The 19,999-nt window shown below is 40.4% G+C and overlaps 1 protein-coding gene across 1 annotated transcript in view; it reads left to right on the forward strand.

The window, feature by feature from the left end:
• The first annotated feature begins 9,272 nt into the window (after nt 1-9,272).
• Nucleotides 9,273-19,999, forward strand: part of BEST3 (bestrophin 3) — a 38,479-nt gene continuing 27,752 nt past the window's right edge. The window contains exons 1-4 of the mRNA XM_006095474.3: nt 9,273-9,304; nt 11,162-11,329; nt 14,776-14,870; nt 15,331-15,564. Coding sequence (XP_006095536.1) covers nt 11,178-11,329; nt 14,776-14,870; nt 15,331-15,564 — 481 coding nt within the window. The 5' untranslated portion in view covers nt 9,273-9,304; nt 11,162-11,177. The remainder of the gene's footprint in view (nt 9,305-11,161; nt 11,330-14,775; nt 14,871-15,330; nt 15,565-19,999) is intronic.

A 19,999-nucleotide genomic window follows, 5' to 3' on the forward strand; every position in this document is an offset into this window, starting at 1 on the left:
ATAAAAGGGGACACATTATAGGCACTCTTTTTTATTATTGAAGTACAAATCATATAACATAAAATCAATCATTTTAAAGTGTACAATTCATTGGTATTTAGTACATTCACGTGTTAATACAATCACCACCTCTATTTAGCTCCACAATATTTTCATCACCCCAAACGGAATCCCCACCCCCACTGAGAAGTTACTCCTCATTTCCCCTCGCCCATAGCCCTTGTCAATGACTAATCTGTTTCCTTTCTCTGTGGATTTACCTATTCTGGATATTTAATATACATGGAATAATGCAATGTGTGTGACCTCTGGTATCTGGCTTCTTGCACTTAGCATAATGTTTTTGAGGCCCAGCCAGATTGTAGCATGCATGGGTACTTTATTCCTTTTAATGGCTGAATAATTGTTCTATTGTATGGATGTACCACATGTTGTTCATTCATCAGTTGATACGCATTTGGGTTCTTTCCAACTTTTGGCTATTGTGACCGGCGCTGCTGTGAACACCGTAAAAGTTTTTTATTTGAATCTGGTATATTTTCAATACTTTGTGATCTATAGGAGTAGGAGTAGAATTGCTGAGTCATACGGTAATTTTAACTTTGTGAGGAACAACCAAACTGTCTTCCACAGCAGCTGCACCATTTGGCGTTCCCACCAGCAATGGACCGGGGGGTTCCAAGTTCTCCACATCCTCCCATGTTTTTGTTATTTCCCATGTTTGCTTGTTTTAATTATAGCCATCAGAGTGGGTCTGGAGTGGTATCTCCTTGTGGTTCTGACTCGCATCTTCCCAATGATTAATGATGTTGAGCATCTTTTTGTGTGCCTATTTGCTATAGACACTCTTTTGCATTTTTTCCCCACTCAATACATCCTGGAAATCACTCCATATCAATTTATAGAGATTGGTCTTATTCTTTTTTGCACCTACACAGTACGCCATTTTGTGGATGACCATAATTTATTCAACCAATTGCCTGTGAATGGGCATTGAGGTTTTTTCCAACATTTTGCAATGGCAAATAATGCTGCATTTAATAACTTGGTACATATGTATTTTGTACTATGGAGCTATCCTTCAAAGTGGATTCTTGGAAATGGGGTTGCTAAGTCATAAGGTAAGTGCATACACTAGCTATTAATTATGTTAGGTATTGATAAAGTTAGCAGGGATAAATACAAAAAAATTAAACTTTTTCTAAAAGGGTTTGCAGAAGGAAAGCCCAAGACAAACAATCACCTAGTTTTGTAGAGTGAAGGAAAGAAAACTTGTATGAAACAACTTTTCCTCTTATCTTGTTATTAAAAAGATGATGCTATACTAAGGGATGGTGGCCTTGTTAACACAAATATACTTCATGTTGCTAAAGGCAGGATTTGTTTTTATAGGGTGCCATGAGGTCTCTTAGAAGTTGAGTCCTATGAGTGTGCTTTTAACAACTCAATGTTGTATTTTTAATTTATTCCAATTAAGAATCTGGGTGAAAAACAGGATGAGAGAGAAAATGATTCATCCCAAAACTATCAGAGTAAGCAGGGGGTGGTAAGGAGTGAAGAGAAAAGATATCCTTAATTCTCAATTGACTTTAATTTTTATCTTACAGAAATATTAAAGTATATCAGAATGGACTCTGAGATACCACTTTAACAGTGGACCTGAATATCCACATCTCTCATAAAGTCTGCTATTGGGATTTAGTCATTAAATTCTTCTAAAGGATTTTCCTAATTTAATCTTCATCAAGAATCATATCCCCTATCTCAGAAGGTCAAGAACCCCAAGGCCCCTTCTGAAACACAAGAATGATATCATCACTACCTACCAGTGGTTGGCAAACTGCGGCTCTGCAAACCACAGCTCGTGAGCCACATGCGGCTCTTTGGCCCCTTGAGTGTGGCTCTTGCACAAAATACCAGCTCTTCCACAAAATACCGACTTCTGTGCATGGGCCACAAAGTTTCAATCGCACTGTATGTGCACGCCCGCACGTGGTATTTTGTGGAAGAGCCACACTCAAGGGGCCAAAGAGCCACATGTGGCTCGTGTGCTGCGGTTTGCCGACCACGGACCTAGACCATCATCAAAGAACATTTACTGTATTCATCCTTTCATTACACTGTTATCTTAAAGGGTGTGCAATGAACTTGTCACTAGCCAAGTGAGCGCTTAGTTAGTCCCATGCCTAGAGCAACATGATGCTCTGGAGTAGTCAACAGGAAGTAGACGTCAATATATATCTATCTCTATCCATTTTCAAGTATTTTGTTGCTATTTAATGTGCAGTGGTCTCCTACTCTGGATCTCCTTGAGGTTAGTAAAAAAAAAAAAAAAAAAAAGGAAAAAACAGTGAGAGGTAGTGTTACAGATGGTTTGCCTGGAAGAGACCATTCACACCCCTACTCAATGTCCTGAGTTAGCCAAGGGTACAGAAACTCAGAAGCGAGAGGTGACCACACAGAATGCAGATGTCGCATTCCCCAGTACAGACAGAAGGCAAAGTTGGTACTCAGGGCTCCCTAACCTAAATGATATTTGTCTTTAGCTTTCCGGAATGCTGAAAAACCTATACGTCCTCTGGAAAAACATGAAGTCCTTTTTTTTTTAACTCTATAAAAACCATTTATATGAAAAAAAGATTAGCTAAACCTCTGATTCAAAATATATGTTCACTTATTCATTCCACAAACATTCAGAGGGTGCCTACTAAATGCCAGATGCTTTTCTGGTCAATGGATATAAAGCAATGAACAGAAAAGTCATGGGACCTGTCCTCCTGAAACTTACAGTCATGAGCAACAGTGGAAGTCTCTCTGGCCTCTTTTCAAGTGAATTCATCCAAAATGTACTTATTGAATGGGAGGTCCTTTGTTTTCATCAGTGAACAACACAGCTAGCCCCCTGCCCTCATGAAACTTCTAATAGGGATAAATAGACAGTCAACACAAAAACTGTGTGAACTACGGGATATACAACATGGGGCAAAAGTAGGTTTGCAGTTGTGAGTACACGAAACACAGTTTATTCTTTATTATTATTTATGTATTTATTACTAGAAGCCTGGTGCATGGATTCGTGTACCAGTGGGGTCCCTCCGCCTGGCCTGTGGGGATTGAGCCAAAATCAGCTTTCTGATATTCCCCAAGGGGTCCCAGATTGCGAGTGGGCGGTTCTCGGGTGGCGCATACCAGAATTGGGCTCCCTATTCTCTGGTTCCGGGTGTGTTACCCGAGAACCACCACTGCCAAGTTACCACAGCTCAGTAGCTCCTGTGTTGAGCATCTGCCCCCTGGTGATCACTGCACATCATAGCTACTGGCCAGTTGGCTGGTCACTTAGATAGATAGATAGATAGATAGATAGATAGATAGATAGATAGATATAGATATAGATATAGTGTTATTTTTCATACAAACAACCGTGAACCTATTTTTGTCCCACCCTGTATTCAAAGGAGATAAGCAGTGTGGATAAAAAACAAAAGTAGAGCAGTACGAGGGATCAGGATGCTATGGGGCGAGAGCGCTCCTCATAAACGCAGTCAGCAGCAATTTTAAGTAGGGTGATTGGTTCATGGAGAAGATGTTTGAGCAGGATTTGAAAGAGATGAGGGAGACAGCCCCTTGAATACCTGGAGGAAGAGTGTTCCCGGCAGGAAGACTGGCCATTTGAAGGCTTTAAGATGGGCCCACACCTGATATGTCGGAGGAAGGAAAGGAGATGAGGATGTCTGCAGAGGAGTCCACAGATTAAGTGAGAGTGAAAGGAAATGAGACCAGAGATGGAATGAAAACAAGTCATGAAAGTCCTTGCAGACCGTGGAAGGACATGCCTTTTACTCAGAGAGATCAAGAGCCATTGAGGGGTTTTGAGCAGAGGAGTGACTTGACTCACCTGACTTACCTTTAATAAGATCATTTTGCCTTTTTGTCAGAACAGACTGGAGAGGGCAGGTGGAGAAGCAGGGAGGGCTGCTGGGAGAACGAGGTAGTACATATCCAGTTTCTTATGAGTTTAGGTGGTTCTGATGAGGTGGGAGCGGTGGGGACGGGGATGTGAGATGAGAGAGTGAGGGGACAGATTCTGAGTATATTTTGAAGTGGAGCCAATAGGATTTGCTGAAAGTGTGGACTATGGTGTGAGAGAAAGAGAGGAGCTGAGGCTGACTCCAAAGCTGTTGGCCTTTTTGGAGGAAGGAATCTTCAACTGGGATGAAAGATTGCAGGTAGAGCACGTCTCAGGGCAAAGATCAGGAGTTCAGTTTTAGGCAAGTTGGGTTTGAGATGTTTATGGAAATATCAAGTATTGAGTCTGGATATGGGTAAACTATCTGGGCTGGAGGTCTAAATTTGGAAGTGCCATCAAATAAGATTTTATTGCACATGATTAATATGAAAATATAGATGTTATTTTAAAAATACAAAATTATATGGAATAAAACTGAAGATTTTCTTTCACTCTCTTACTCTAAACCCACTATTCTCCCCAGCAGTAATCACTACTAAAGAATTATTATGTGTTAAGAAACTAAAAAGATTCTGAATGCTCAATGCACCATATTTGAGAAGCAGAACCAACAACTGTTTTTTCATTTCCACATGCATTTTATCACATAAGAAAAGGTGTTTGAGAACTGTTGAAGTATTTATGCATAGAATTGTTCCTCTATACTTGTATCTTCCCTTTACCCATGCAGTACAGTAATGTAATTTCTAGAATGGGTGAAGGAGCAGAATTTCACAGCTGTTTGGAATAAACAATATACTTAGATTTGCATGCCTTTTTCATGTGGGAAATTAAACTGATTTTTTAAAGATTTATTTTTATTGATTTCAGAGAGGAAAGGAGAAGGAGAGAGAAATAGAAACATTAATGATGAGAGAGAATCATTGATCAGCTGCCTCCTGCATGCCCCACACTGAGGATCGAGCCCACAACCCGGCATGTGCCCCAACCGGGAATTGAACCTCGACCTCCTGGTTCATAGGTCGACACTCAACCACTGAACCACACCAGCTGGGCTAACCTGATTTTTTAGTTGGTTCCATGTTGCCTTTTTTAGCAATCTGTAATGTATCTGAGCTAAGCAGTATTGTCTATTTAAGAAAGATTATTGATTGTAAAGTGCAGGGTACCTTTAAGCATCATAGTAATAATTCTCTAGACTTTAAGCATTTATGCTAAAATAGCACAAAGTTTCTGTACCTTCCACTAGAAAAAGATAACCTTCAGAATGTGAACTAATGCATTTCTGTTTTGCTGAGTTGACAATTACTCTATGTAAGGAAAGTAATGATGACTCCTCAAATATCCAGTTTCTTATGAGTTTAGAGCTTCAGCTATAATGAAACTCAATAGTCTTTCCTAGGAGTTTGGTCTTTCTTCCCTGAAATCAAAGAGGAAAGATTAATTGAGGGGGTTTCCCAGTGTTTTGTTTGATTTTTTGGCAGAGCTCTCTCTGCAACATTATCAGGAACCCCCATACATCTGGATGGACACATGACTTATCCCAATCAGCTGCTGGTTATGCAGCTGCTGATCCATCAAGGCAACCAGTAAATAGGAAAATACAAGAAAGAGTAAGGCATGCATTCCTAAGAAACTTACCGTCCCACTGAGCCAATAAAAACTTACCCGTAGGGAAGAAAATATCACTGTGAGGGGTTCGCAAGCCAACTGAACCAAGGTATTTTGCTGTGGAAAAACAAAACAAAACAGCAAACCACCTTAATGAGTGAATGTTCTCGAAGTTTACTCTATGAATTTTTCTTGATACATTGATACTGACTACTGTCTTTTTTCTAGAGGGATCCAGCACATAGCAAAATTAGTAAGTCTCAGAAAAACTGAGGATCAGCTTATCATACTTAGTTCAATAACTTCATTTCGGGGGCACATGAGCTCCTACTTGTGATTTAATTTTGCTGATAAAATGTTTCTATTCGAAGGGTCAAATAAAGAATATCAACATTACATGACACCCTGCAAAGAACTGTGTAACCTGAACAAATTTGAAATCTTATTCTCTTCTCGTTTTTCATGAGCAAATGGGCTCAAAAGGCAAAGCAAAGGTTATATCCGACTACTCTTTCCTCCTCCCCTTCCTCCCCTACCTCCCTCTTGTCTTCCACCCTCCAGTGGTAGTTTTCCTCTGGGCTCTCTCTCACCATCCTTCCTCTGCTTCCACTCACCCACCACCCTAGTTCATACCAGAACAACCCTAATCGTCTTCAAACTGATTCCCTCCTATAGTTCCTGCCCATTGAAGCCCATCAGTCACCCTTCTCACAGACTCACCTTTCTGCAATACAGATCTTCCTCAAGCCCTTTTCCTCTTCAAAATGTTTACTGATTCCTTATTCCCCATCTAATAGTGTCCAAAAGTCAGAATCAAATCCTCCAAAATACAACAATTTCTGGTCTTTGATTAATATTTGAATGCAAAGTTTCACACACACATGACTATGTACATACAACCACGTACTCAAACGAAATTTGAAAAAAGATTTCTCACATCAATGGCATAAGTCAGCAGTTCTCAATCTGTAGGTCGAGACCCCTTTGGCGGTCGCACGACCCTTTCACAGGGGTCACCTAAGACCATCCTGCATATCAGATATTTACATTACGATTCATAACGGTAGCAACATTACAGTTATGAAGTAGCAACGAAAATAATTTTATGGTTGGGTCACAACATGAGGAACTGTATTTAAAGGGCCAGAAGGTTGAGAACCACTGGAAGTAGATCAGTTTAAAATCAATGTGGGCTTATAAAATAACAGGTTCTCCTTTAGGAAGTGGTGGTTAGTGGCTACTTAAACTTGTTTTCTGTTTCCTTAAGGAACAAAAGGTGATTTATCTTGACACCTATGGATTGAATGTCAGTATTCCCATCACTTAGAAATGATCAGTTTCTCTTTTTAATGAATTGTCCAGTCACTGAAGGTTTAGTGGAATCAGCATCAGATGTGTTTATCAGGACTGTTGAAAGTCAAAGTGGTCGGGATCACATAACTTGATGCTTGCTGTCAAAAGAAAATGTGCCTGGCCGGTGCGGTTTAGTTGGTTGGGCATCGGCCAGTGCACCCAAAGGTAGCTGGTTCAATTCCTGGTCAGGACACTTGCCTGGGTTGTGCAGGAAAAAGCCTGATCGATGTTACGCTCTCATTTCTCTCTTCTCCCTTCCCCTCTCTCTGAAAATCAATAAACTATTCTTTAAAAAAGAAAAAAGAAGGAAAATATGACTGGTGGTGTTACTTCATAGAGCCCTGAAATTGCCTAAGTGTCTATCAGAATGTTTGTTGTTAATTATGAGTTAAAATATGTTCTACAAAAGTCTATAAGATGAACTTTATGCCAATCGATTATCACCCCTCTAGGATAGTACGACAGAGCACCACTCCCTTCTTCATCTGCCGTTTTATTCTTTATTTTTTAATAAACATGTGACACTGTTAGAATCTAGAAAAATGTCTATTTGAAACAATGAACTTTAAAGTTTTCTTCAAAAAGTCATAAGAACAGTTAACTTTGCGATTTGGTGTTTGTTAAATATTTTGGAAAGGGCTATCATGGCTTGTCCCCTCGAATGAGTTCATTTCTAAATGACATCTTTCTATACCAGTTAGGAATAGCCACCAGACTCAGAGCTCAATCATGGGAGTTTGCTCATTCAATCTAATCATTGTTGACTAATTTGAATTTAGAATATTATCTGAACCTTGATTAGTCACTCATCAAAGCACCTGACGGGAGAGATGAACATGATCGCTGTGTCGGGGAAAGCAGCCACAGTGCCTGGGGGAAGTGAGGTCTCCAGTTACACAGTCAGGACCGCCAGGAATCAGGCCAGGTTTCAGGGCTACCGCACATCCAGTAAAAGATGCAAGAATGAAAATTAAAAAAAATAATAATACTTCCAATGTTTCCATTTCATAAGCACTTGACTTTAGACTTACTAAAATTTCACAGCCTCTATCTGTCTTGAAAACCTTTATACATGCAACACCAGGTCTATCCTACCACTTTTGACAGCAGCCCAAATATAAAATGTACACAACTGTATATTTGCTTTTAAAATGTTCACAAATTTCCCCAAATGTACTCATAGAAGTACCTTAGTGAAGATAAGATGATAAGCAGACAAAAAATTCCTATGGAATATTCATTACACACGGGGCTCCATGCTGGAACCATGAACAGGGATGCGGCAAGAAATCAGACACCTATAACCGTCTTGGCTCGAAGGTGCTCATAGTTTGATAAAGACACCAGTCTAATGCATCTGGAACTTAAGAATACTGTAGAAACCCTTCTAAATGTGTGTCTTCCCAATTTTAGAAGCATATTTTCCCACATCTTTCTCCACAAAAAATACATGTTTTTGTAGTTGTTTTATTTAAGTTTAAGGTGCTTGGTGCACATGCTTTAGAAGGTTTGGAAAAATGATAAGAATTGGCCCTGAAATTATTGATGTCATTATTTAAAGAAGGCTCTCTGGAACTCTCTCTTTCGAGAAGAAAAATATGTGGCATAATCTAAGAGAAAAACATTGTTAATAACTAGAAAATCCTCCTAGCCAGCCATGGAAAGATAACAAAGGTAGCAAATCCGTGTGTAATCTCTTTCCACTACCCTGGGCCATCGCACGCAATGATTCTCTCTGCTCTTCTAAAAGACAGTCTTTCTCAAGCATGCCTGCTTGTTGCTTTTAATGGAAGAGCAAGAGCACTCTCCGTACCTCTTCAGTGAGTGTAAATCCTGTTTATATTCTTGTCTGCCCCGGTTTATGGCTTCAGGAGAGTTCACTCTGTGTTTTGAGCACACGCAGCCTGTCCTAATTCCCTTTTTTGGCCGGTGGAGCCTCCTCGGAGCTCTTTAGGGGGAAAATGGCTCTTTCTTCCTTGATCCCAGGGCAAAGTCAAAATGAAAATAACAGACCTAACCGGCCCGTCCTCCTTCACGTCACCTCCGACTTCTCATTCAAAGGGGTACTTGGGGCGGCAGGTGGAGTTATAATTATAGATGAGAAAAAAGCCACCTCAGCAGCTGCTGCTTCTGTTTGTTCCCGGCTATAACTGTCATCATTGGGCAAATTGGCATAAACAGGCCTCCACAAGTGGAAAATCATTTAACCCCTGAGCTTGTCTGGGTGCTCTCAGTGGCCAGAAAACAGAAAGAAAACCTGACTGTGCACGAGCAAAGGGTGAAACCGAGAGTGCCTCGCCGACCGGGAGGGCCCTGGTCAGGGGGCGCCTGAAGATTTTCTTTCCTGTCGGAGACTCCAAATCACATAAATAGGTTAGTGCCGGGAGAGTACACCTCTGCGTTTTCATTCTGACCTCTCCTCTATCTGGTCTTTGTTTTTCTGACAGAGCTTAACGACAAGGCTGAACTGTTCCATGAAAGAGAGTTATCTGAGGACTGTTCTTTCAAAAGGACTGTAATCATTATGAAATGGGCTGAATTTATTATGGTCCTCTCCCAATTTTGGCTGTATTCACAGCAGACAAATAGACAAGGTAAAGGTGGAAATAGGAAACCGGCGTTGTGGCATGAGTCCCATCCTTTCGTAATGCCGCTCGCTCATGCCAAAAGGCCCCGGGTTGTTTTTTTAATTGAAATCAGGAGTATTGAAGGCTTAAGTTTGTGATTACCAAAACAAAAAAGTAATACCGTGAATAGAGTCCCAGAGTTTTATTTCCTTAGGGAAACAGGCAAATTAGAATTGGATTATTTTCCCAGCTCTAAATAAAAGCAGAACTTTTTCTTGTTTATAGTAAGATGTGTGCTATAGGCTACTTTATACAAGAAATTGGCTATAGGATTTACTTCTTGTGTCTTGCACAATTCTGCCTAAAAGATCTATAATTTCAGTCTACGTGGCTCCCTAAGACTTTCCTCATGGATCCCTTTGAGAAAATCAAAAGGTTTCAAAGAAATCTCATTTTATCTGTGTTCCATGTTAGAGAGTAGTTGAGCAGGAATTTCAAAGATTAGCTTTGGGCCATCTTCCCAAAACCTGAATGTTTAGTCTCTTGGTGAAAAGCCGTGGAATTCCAAAGAACTCACTGAAAACTGAGTTTTGGGGCCCAGTTCTAATCTGACCCACACCCCTGGAACAGCTCCAAGTGGAAAGAGTCCTAAATGATGGCCTCAATTTTTTAGCTCCAAACAGAAAGCGAGCCATCCCTACGCGATTTGGGCTACATTTTTCAATGGGGAAGTGCACCTTTGTTAGTATCACTGCGGCCCAACATTTTGTCTATCTTTTAAAGTACCTAGAGTGCCAGCTATGCACTTGGAGCTCTATTAGAGAGACACCCACATCCAATTAAAACCAGCACAAGTAATCCATTAATTAACTTCCCACAAAGGCTTGCTTCTTTTTTTGTTTCTTTTTTTAAAAAATATTTTATTGATTTCAGAGGGGAAGGGAGAGGGAGAGAAAGACAGAAACATCAGTGATGAGAGAGAATCATTGGTCGGCTGCCTCCTGCACACCTCACACTGGATCAAGCCCGCAACCCGGGCATGTGCCCTGATTGGGAATTGAACCGTGACCTCTCAGTTCATAGGTCGATGCTCAACCACTGAGCCACACTGGTGGTGTGGGGCTTGCTTCTTTCTAACAATGTCTCCTGATTTCTAAAAAGAGAGCCATACTTCCCCTTTGGAGGTTTAAGGGTAAAATAAATAAATACCTCTGTACATACTTTAGCAAATGAAGGCCGAAAGAATAAGTTTGGTCACTGCTTTTGAAAATGTCAATCAATATAACATATGAATACCCCAAATCTTCCTGTGGGTTAAGAAAGTATATGATAGGTAACATGATAACCTATCTCATATATCTCATTTATTTATTCAAATATTTAGGGAGGAATGGCTATGTAATCTAAAAATAATACTTAGAAACTAAGGCAAGCTTACACTTGCTAATATTATTCTTTCCAGAGATGATTTCCCTCCTTTTTCTACTAAGCACTTTAGCACCAAGATGGTGGTTATGTCCAAATTCCAAATTGTGCAAACTGAGAAAGGCAAAAAGAGGGGAGGTGACCGACTGGTTGATGGTGTGGGTTTCCTTTGAGATGCAGCCTTTTGCTTGGTCTTCAATGTACTTCTTACTTGTATTTTGTCTTCTTGCTCTTCTAGAAAAAAACTATCCAAGATGACTGTCACTTACTCCAGTAAAGTAGCCAACGCGACTTTTTTTGGATTTCATAGGCTACTCCTCAAGTGGAGAGGCAGCATCTACAAACTACTGTACAGGGAGTTTATTGTTTTTGCTGTTTTTTACACAGCAATAAGTTTGGTGTACAGGTACTTTCCTTTGCATGTCTCCCTCGGTGGCCATCAGGTATCACGTGAGAATACAGTCTCAAAAACCTGAGCCCTGCGGTGGCTGCTGACTTTGGCGTATGTAACCTCCTTTGCATGATTCTCTGTGTTGCCTTCTCCCCGGGACAGGGTATTTTAACCCACACCGACCGTTTTTAGGATGGTAAATAGACTCACACTGCCATGTTCCGGTGGTTCTCATTCCGGCCCCACATGAAGTGATCGTGACGAGGCATTAGTTGCGTGTCAAGAATGTTGCTAGAGGCACAGAATGAAAGAGTTATACTTACTAGTAGATCCTCGCTACGTAATGATTTTGAATGGCAAAGTCCACAAATGAATAATTTCTGGTGCCTCTCTCAACTATGCTGCTCATAGTTTGAATTTGTGATTTGAGGGCCTATAGCAACTACCATTGTAATGAACGTGTTTGTGGCTGGTGTCTATCAGGCATATACACCTAATCCAGGAAATTTCCTTCCTTTTGCCTGGAGCCCACCAACCTCCCCAATACTTCAACTAAAGAAAAGACCAGAAAACTCACTGATTGTCTTTATATCTTCTGAGCTCAGGCCGTGCTATATTTACAAAAGGGGGTGTTTCTTCCTTATCACTTCACAACGTGTGCCTGTCAGATGGACAGGAAATGTGAGCAATATTATGTCCAAAAAACACTTTTATGACTAAAAATTAGTCTTACTACAATTTTACCAGTATTATAAAATAGAACCTTTTTTAGCTTTTTAAAATTAAAATTGATTGCATACATTTCTTCTCTGGGGGGAATTAAAACAAAATAGAAAAGCTAAAGGTTTTTGAGGCTGTATTTCCACCTTTTCTATGTACATCCGTTTGTTATTTTTCTTCTGCATACAAATGAACACATTTGTATAGCATTGCTCTCACCTACATTCTTCCTTGCAGCAATAGGACCCCACTTGAACAAGAGGGATATTAATTTGGTTGGCTGATAATTTTCAAAAGTAAAATAGGAAGATCTATGTAGCTAAATATCAAAATCACTATTTCAATAAACGTATATATTGGTATACATTTTGGCCAAATGTCTTTAAATGGAATGTTTTATTAAAAACCTCTAATAATTCTTCAGATATCTCTTATAATAGTATTTTGACAACTTATTTATGTCTTACCTAATCCTTCAGAATATGAGATGATGAAAGACACATGACATGGATTGTCTCAGTTTATTTTTACTAATGTGAATTTATTGCTGCTACTGCTGCTTAGAATAGAATAGCCCTTAGAATGGTTGCATTGTAGCCAGAAATGCTCCATGGAGCTTTAACTCTTGCTCCAATATCTTATTTACACCCCACAAAATTATATGCATATATTTTTTCTAAAAACCAAAGAGTGCTTACACTTATAACAATAACCATTAGTTCAAGTCATTCTTCATTCTTTGAAGTCCAATTGTAAAAGCTTGTTAAAATAGATCCTTATATCTTGATCAAAGGTACACCAAGAACTATAGGCTAAATTTGTCAAGAATGTCAAGTATACATGTAGAAAGATATAGACATAGTTTTCTTCCCGTGTCTACTAATGACCCTACGTTTTTTTTATCCTAGTAAAAGCAAATAAATATACTTAGCAAAAGTCATAAGACAGCGCCAGAATTCATTAATTTGATTACATCTCTTCCCTAATTTTGTATGGATTTGACAAAATAATAGCTGTAGTACTTTCTAACTAGTAAAATTTCTATATGTGTCTATTAGTTAAATCTTTTTTCCTTTGGCCAATTATTAATAACTAGAGGCCCGGTGCACGACATTCATGCACTTGGGGGAAGGTGGTCCCTCAGCCCAGCCTGCGCCTCTCGCAGTCTGGGAGCCCTCGGGGGTGACCCCGGCTCAGGGCTTCTGGCTGAGCAGTGCTCCTCCTGTGGGAGTGCACTGACCACCAGGGGGCAGCTCCTGCATTGAGCGTCTGCCCCCTGGTGGTCAGTGTGCATCATAGCGACCTGTCGTTCCTCTGTTAGGTTGATTTGCATATTAGCCTTTTATTATATAGGATAACAATCATTTTTTATTAAGTCAACACCATGTGTTACATTGTTTTATATATTATTTAATCCTCATAACATCCCTGATGCATAGATATTATTATCCCCATTTACTAGTACACATGAGAAAATAGAGGCTCAGAGAGATTTTAAAATATGCTCGAAGTTCACATCTGTAAGTGGCAGATCTGGAATTCAAACCCAGCTTCCCCTGACCCTATGGCCTGTGCTTTCCACAATTAAATCCTCTTTGACCATTTCTATTGGAGTATCCAAAACCATTCTGGCTGTAACTTTTCATCAGCATGACCTGATGGGCTCTGCAAAGAGGTGATGCCTCTCTTGTCAGCTTCTCCTGACTCCAGAATTTCTGACACCTCTTCCAAAGCTGAGGCCAGAACTCTAAGCCCACCCCACGCCCCATACCCCGCACCCCTGCTTTGTCAGCACCAGCTCCCATTTCTTCATCTGTGATCTGATTGCTGGCTCACGGTTCCCTCATTATCCCTCTACTTCCTTTATCGAAGTTCTACTGACCCAAATAGGCCTCTGAAGCATGTTAACATGGGCCTCTCCAAGGGCTTCCCTTCTCCTTTGGAACAGCTACACTCATTCCCTGATGCAAATCATCTCTGTTGCTTCTCTTTCCAGGTTTTGATCATTATTAACCTGGAGACATTCCTTCTGACTCTGCATCTCCTCCCTGCAGCACAAATATTAATAATAGTTCCATTAAATGAATTTATGTCTAACAGTATCATGAAGTGAATTTGGGTCAGATCTATAATATAAATTTTGATATTTATATTATGTTAATATAAACCCACCAAATGTAATAATAAAAATTTCCACTTCTAATTGTTAAATCTGTTATTTTATATTTTAAATAATTGCAGGCTTTAAAATAAAGTTATAATATCCCTTGAAATACAACACAGAAAATCAAGAATGTGCTGAGTAGCATATTCAGGAGAAAGCAAGATCAAGATGTTAAAATCAGGGTGATTATTCAATAATAACTTAATAACTGTAATCCTCTTAATCAATATTTTTTTCTCTTTGACTACACCCGATGAATGATTGAAAAAGAAACTATTTTATGAGGTATTGTGCTCCAAATCCAATGCATTAATCATATAAAAGTTTAAAATATAAAGTCTTTAAAAATAAAATGTTTAATAAATCTAATGGCCAATAACATTTATGTACTAAAAACATCAGTACTTGAAAGATTCAGCTTTTGAGATACATTAGCTTAGGTGGAAAAGAAAAAGTTATTGCTCCTTGAAAAAAAATTTTTAAGATTATTTGTGCTTAATTGTTTGCACTGAATATCACTTGCAAAGCAGGTGCAGAAGTATAATATAAAGGGCTGTGCATTTTATTTTTGCTCCAGATTGTTACTTACAGGAGCCCAAAAACGTTACTTTGAAAAATTATCAATTTACTGTGACAGATATGCTGAACAAATTCCAGTAACCTTTGTGCTTGGTAAGTATAGGTCACACGCAGAATGCAGCCACACAACTGTCTCCGTTAGGATGACACCGATGACTGCATGGGAGTGTTTCTGAGCTGCAAGGCATGCCTGAAAAGCCACCGCTTGCAATAGAACCAGAATCATCCATAAGGTTCACCCTCAGGGCCGCTTCCGCTACATTAATCCCAAACAAGTGTGAGGTAATGATCTGCTATTGGACAATGAAGCTTTCTCTTCACTAACCCTCCATTTTTGCTGTCAATTTTTGAGTTCTAATACCCACTTACTGGGTGCTATGGCATTGCCAGGCACAAATGACGTTTTTTTTTTCTGGAGGGCAACATCATAAGGTCTGGATAACAAAGTATTTTTATACCCCAAACCGTAAAAAGGCTAAAATTCTGCTAAACGCATCGGTGTTGACGTGTCTGCTCCAAGAAAGTGCTTTATCGTTTTCCTGCTGTTCTACAGGGTTTTACGTTACTCTGGTAGTGAACCGATGGTGGAACCAGTTTGTGAACCTGCCCTGGCCAGACAGGCTGATGTTCCTCATCTCCAGCAGCGTGCACGGGAGGGACGAGCGCGGGCGCCTGCTCCGGAGGACACTGATGCGCTACGTCAACCTCACGTCCCTGCTCATCTTCCGCTCGGTGAGCACCGCTGTGTACAAAAGGTTTCCAACAATGGACCACGTGGTGGAAGCAGGTATTGTGAATGGCTTTTCCTCCCATGGGCTCCTCTCAATCTAGATGGGAACCTTCAAAATTCCTTTGAAAATCCCGTTTATTCATTCATTCATTCACGAAATATTTATTGATTAACTACTATGTGCTAGAAACAGTCTTCAGAGGGGAAAATGATAAGACATGGTTCCTGCCCTCAAAAAGTTTACTCGAGGGTTTGGAGGAGAAGAAGCAACAGTCACATGGCCTTTAGGTAAATATGATCATTATTATCATCTTTATTTAAACCAGCGGTTCTCAACCTGTGGGTCACGACCCCTTTGGGGGTCGAACGACCCTTTCACGGGGGTCGCCTAAGACCATCGAAAAACACATATATAATTACATATTTTTTGTGATTAATCACTATGCTTTAATTATGTTCAATTTGTAACAATGAAATTGGGGGTCACCACAACATGAGGAACTGTATTAAAGGGTCGCGGCATTAGGAAGGTTGAGAACCACTGATTTAAACTATCCAGCCCCAGTTGGTTTGGCTCAGTGGATAGAGCGTCAGCCTGGAGAATGAAGAGTCCCAGGTTCGATTCCGGTCAAGGGCACAGGCCCAGGTTGCAGGCTCAATCCCCAGTAGGAGGTGTGCAAGAGGCAGCTGATGGATGATTCTCTCTCATCATTGATGTTTCTATCTCTCTTTCCCTCTCCCTTTCTCTCTGAAACCAATAAAAATATATAAACCATCTATAATATTACCTTACATTTTCTACCACTTTACAGTTAATCCATTTTCATAAATATTATTTCTCTTGGACTTTAAGAAAAACGAGAAAAGTAGGAAACAGTCTCAGAGAGGTTATGACTTGCCCTGGATCACACAGCACACAGTTGTAATCCAGGCTCAGAACTCCTAAATTAATACTTTTCCCAAAACATTAGGAGATTCTGGTAGGAACCAGCAATGTGGGTTTTATCTAGGCCGACCCAGAGAGCTGCAGTAAAAGACCACTTCGGTGTGGGTCTATTGTCTCGCTATTTCTCAAAGCAGATGCAATTATCCTACCTGGGCTTCTAGATACACTATGCTGAGTAAAACTTATGTTGGAAGATGGTTCTCTTTGGTGTGTTAATATTTAGAGAAGAAACTGTGAGTTAAACCAGCCTTCAATGGGATAAGGATTAAATGAGATAATGGTTGGCATATGCTGAATAAATATTGGTTGTTGTGCTGGATTCTTGTTAATAGATAGAAGTGTTTGTTGGAATGGATTAACGAATGTGTACCAGACAAAAGAATCATGAGATGATTCCATTTTTATATTGAGTATGTGCTCAAATTAGGTTGATGTGTCTATTCTCCTTCTCTAAAATGTCCTTGAAAATACATTTTTTTAAAGGATACTATTTTGGGTTTATTTTTGGAGGGGTTTTTTTGGGGGGGGGGGGCCTTTGGTTTGGTTTGGCTTTGCCTTGGGCAATATAGATAGTGACTAAGAACACAGACTAAGAGTTCAAATTCTTCCTCCACCACTTACTAGCTACATGACTTTGTGTGCGTTTCTTAACCTTTCTATGCTTCAGTTTCCTCATCCATAAAATGAGTTCATGGTCATTTATAATACCACCTATCTCATATACCTCATTGGCTTCTTGTGAGGATTAATCAAGTTAACATTTGCAAAGTGTCTACAGCACTATCTGGCACATGGTAGATGTTACAGGAATTCTTGCTAGTAATAATGAAATCACCTAGTACAACAGCATAACATGGCTCTTTGGTCACTTTAGAAGACTTGTTTGATGTGACATCCTAGGTCTTCTTGAACTAAAGGACCAGGTGGTTGAGAAAGTCGAGGCAGAAATCAATAAGGAGGGGTGCTGAGGATGTTGTTGGGGTTACAGATGTGAGAAAGTTACAATGGCCTAGCAAATGCACAGATATATTAAGATGTAAAACCAGTAGAAACTTTTAAAAATTAACTGCCACACCCCCTCCAAATGCAAAAGGTGAATAGTGCTTCAGAATGATCAAGTTGCAAACGCTACTTGATAACTTAATTTTCTTACCCCAACATCTATAGCAGTGGTTCTCAACCTTGGCTGCACATTAGAATCACCTGGGAATCTTTTTAAAATCCTGATTTCTGGGCCCCATCCTCCGGAAATTCTGTTTCTTTGTTGCTAATGTTGTGGCCCCACCCCATAACAAAGAAACAGAATTTCCAGAGGATGAGGCCCAGAAATCAGGATTTTAAAAAGATTCCCAGGTGATTCTAATGTGCAGCCAAGGTTGAGAACCACTGATCTATAGGATCAAGTGCAGTAAGAATGACCACATCTGAAGAAAGACCTAAAAATAAATGAGAAAGGTTTGACCCATTCCACACTGATGAGTGAAAGCTAAAGTTGACTCGGATGGATAAAGGTGATCTTTCTCTACTCCTGATGCATCCCTGAAATGAAGAGAATGCATTCTGACAGGAACCAGACACCAGGCACAATTCTCAAAGCAAATCTCCTCCTCTCAGCGTCATCTCCATATTAAAAGCAAATCAGGAGGAAGCCAGGATGGCTGGGGATGGAGAAGTTTGGGGGCCTCTGGGCAGACCTGAGCTCAAAAAGGCTGAGTTGTGCCCCGGCCGAGTTGCTCAGTTGGTTGGAGTGCAGCTGTAAGCAAGAACAGATATGGCCCATGTCCTCAAAGATCAGTAAAAATTATTACAAATCTTTTCTTACATGAATCTTTTTCAGAGACAACCACAAGTACAGCTAAATTTCATATCTCTATGATGTATTTCTATTTCTCTAAAATAATTTCCTTCTGTGCCCATAAGAATGGTGAGAAGAGAGTAAAATTTGAGGAAAGGGCACTCTACTTTTCTTAAAGCCCTGGAATCTTTATATGAAGTTTCTTGAGCTTCTTCTACGACTAGAAAGAGCTTAATGAGAGCCCTAGGGAATTTTGTTCAATGCTGATCGTTAACAGACATTAATACAACTAAGCAAGCTCCCAATTGTCAAGTGGCCAGTGAGATAAAGATTCTAACTTTAGATGCACTGGCTGGAAGGCGAGCCCCATTGGAGTTGCTGGCGTTATTTAGATCATTTAATCTGTGATCTTCTCTCACTAAGTAAAACCAAATGGATTTTGTGTTATTTGACTTTCTGCCCTGTGGTCTCCTGTTCATGTTTTCCCTGGCGCATCGCATGGCTCTGGGGCTCCTTGGTCTCTGAAATCTCCAACTGCTCTGTGTTACAGGAGAGATGACCAAGGGACGGTGGTATGCACAGCTGTGCCAGTTTTCCCTCTGTTGGCTGAACTTTTACAGGCTGAGTCAGTTTCCCTACAGCCTCACATGATGAGCCCAGACAGACAGAATGTCATCCTGTGAGAGAAACCTGACGCACCCGTGTGCACTTGCATTACCCAGGGGAGAGAGTGCGCAGGAGAGCTGGCCCTCCTTGAATCAGCGCCACGCACGGGCAGTCTCGGCTGGTCACTGTCTGAAGGCTCCCCACAGTTCTCTTTTAGGAGTTAAAGCAAGGCTACCCATTCAATGTTTCTCTAACTGTCGACCATGCTCATTGAATTATCAGGGGTACTTATTTCAATGGCAGGTTCCCAGGCAATGGACGGAATCAGAATCTCTGGGGTTTATGAGCTAGGAATCCACATTTTTAACAAGCTCCCCAGCAGCACTGCAGGATCTGACCCGGACAAAAATGCTGACATGGCCAGCTTGCCATGTGATTCCATGCACAGGGTCCTTGTGCTAGTTGGAATCACTAGAGATCTTCTAAAAATACTGGTGTCTGACTCTCCCGGGAATTAGATTCAATAGGAATAGGGTGCATCAGTGGTTTTTAAAGCTCCCCAAACCATTCGAATGTGTAGCAAACTTTAGGAACCATTGCACTAGGTACATCTATTAACTCCTCAACTTTATCTGCAAATCGTCTCAAATCTATTCACAGAGGGCTAATGAAATTCTTGGCTACCTGGGCAGGTGAGGAGGTAAGAGCACTGACTTGTGTATGATAGTTCCTGTGTGTCATGTGTGCAAGGCAGTGAATTACTGATTCACATAGGATACTGATTTAGGGGTGGGGAGATGGCTGACTCTTATCAGGAACACAGAGGAGTTTCTCTGTCTTTGTTCAGCATAGCTGTTCCAGAAACTGATTTTACCCAGCCATTTCCTATTTTGAGCTTCTTAAACTGTGAGTTGTAACTTAGTATTGGGTTCTTAAGTCATTTTTAAAAAAATATATTTTATTGATTTTTTACAGAGAGAAAGGGAGAGGGATAGAGAGTCAGAAACATCGATGAGAGAGAAACATTGATCAGCTGCCTCCTGCACACCCCCCACTGGGGATGTGCCCGCAACCAAGGTACATGCCCTTGACCGAAATCAAACCTTGGACCCTTCAGTTGTGCAAGCTGACGCTCTATCTACCAA

The sequence above is a fragment of the Myotis lucifugus genome, unplaced genomic scaffold (assembly GCF_000147115.1).
Source record: "Myotis lucifugus unplaced genomic scaffold, Myoluc2.0 scaffold_156, whole genome shotgun sequence".
Lineage (NCBI taxonomy): Eukaryota > Metazoa > Chordata > Mammalia > Chiroptera > Vespertilionidae > Myotis > Myotis lucifugus.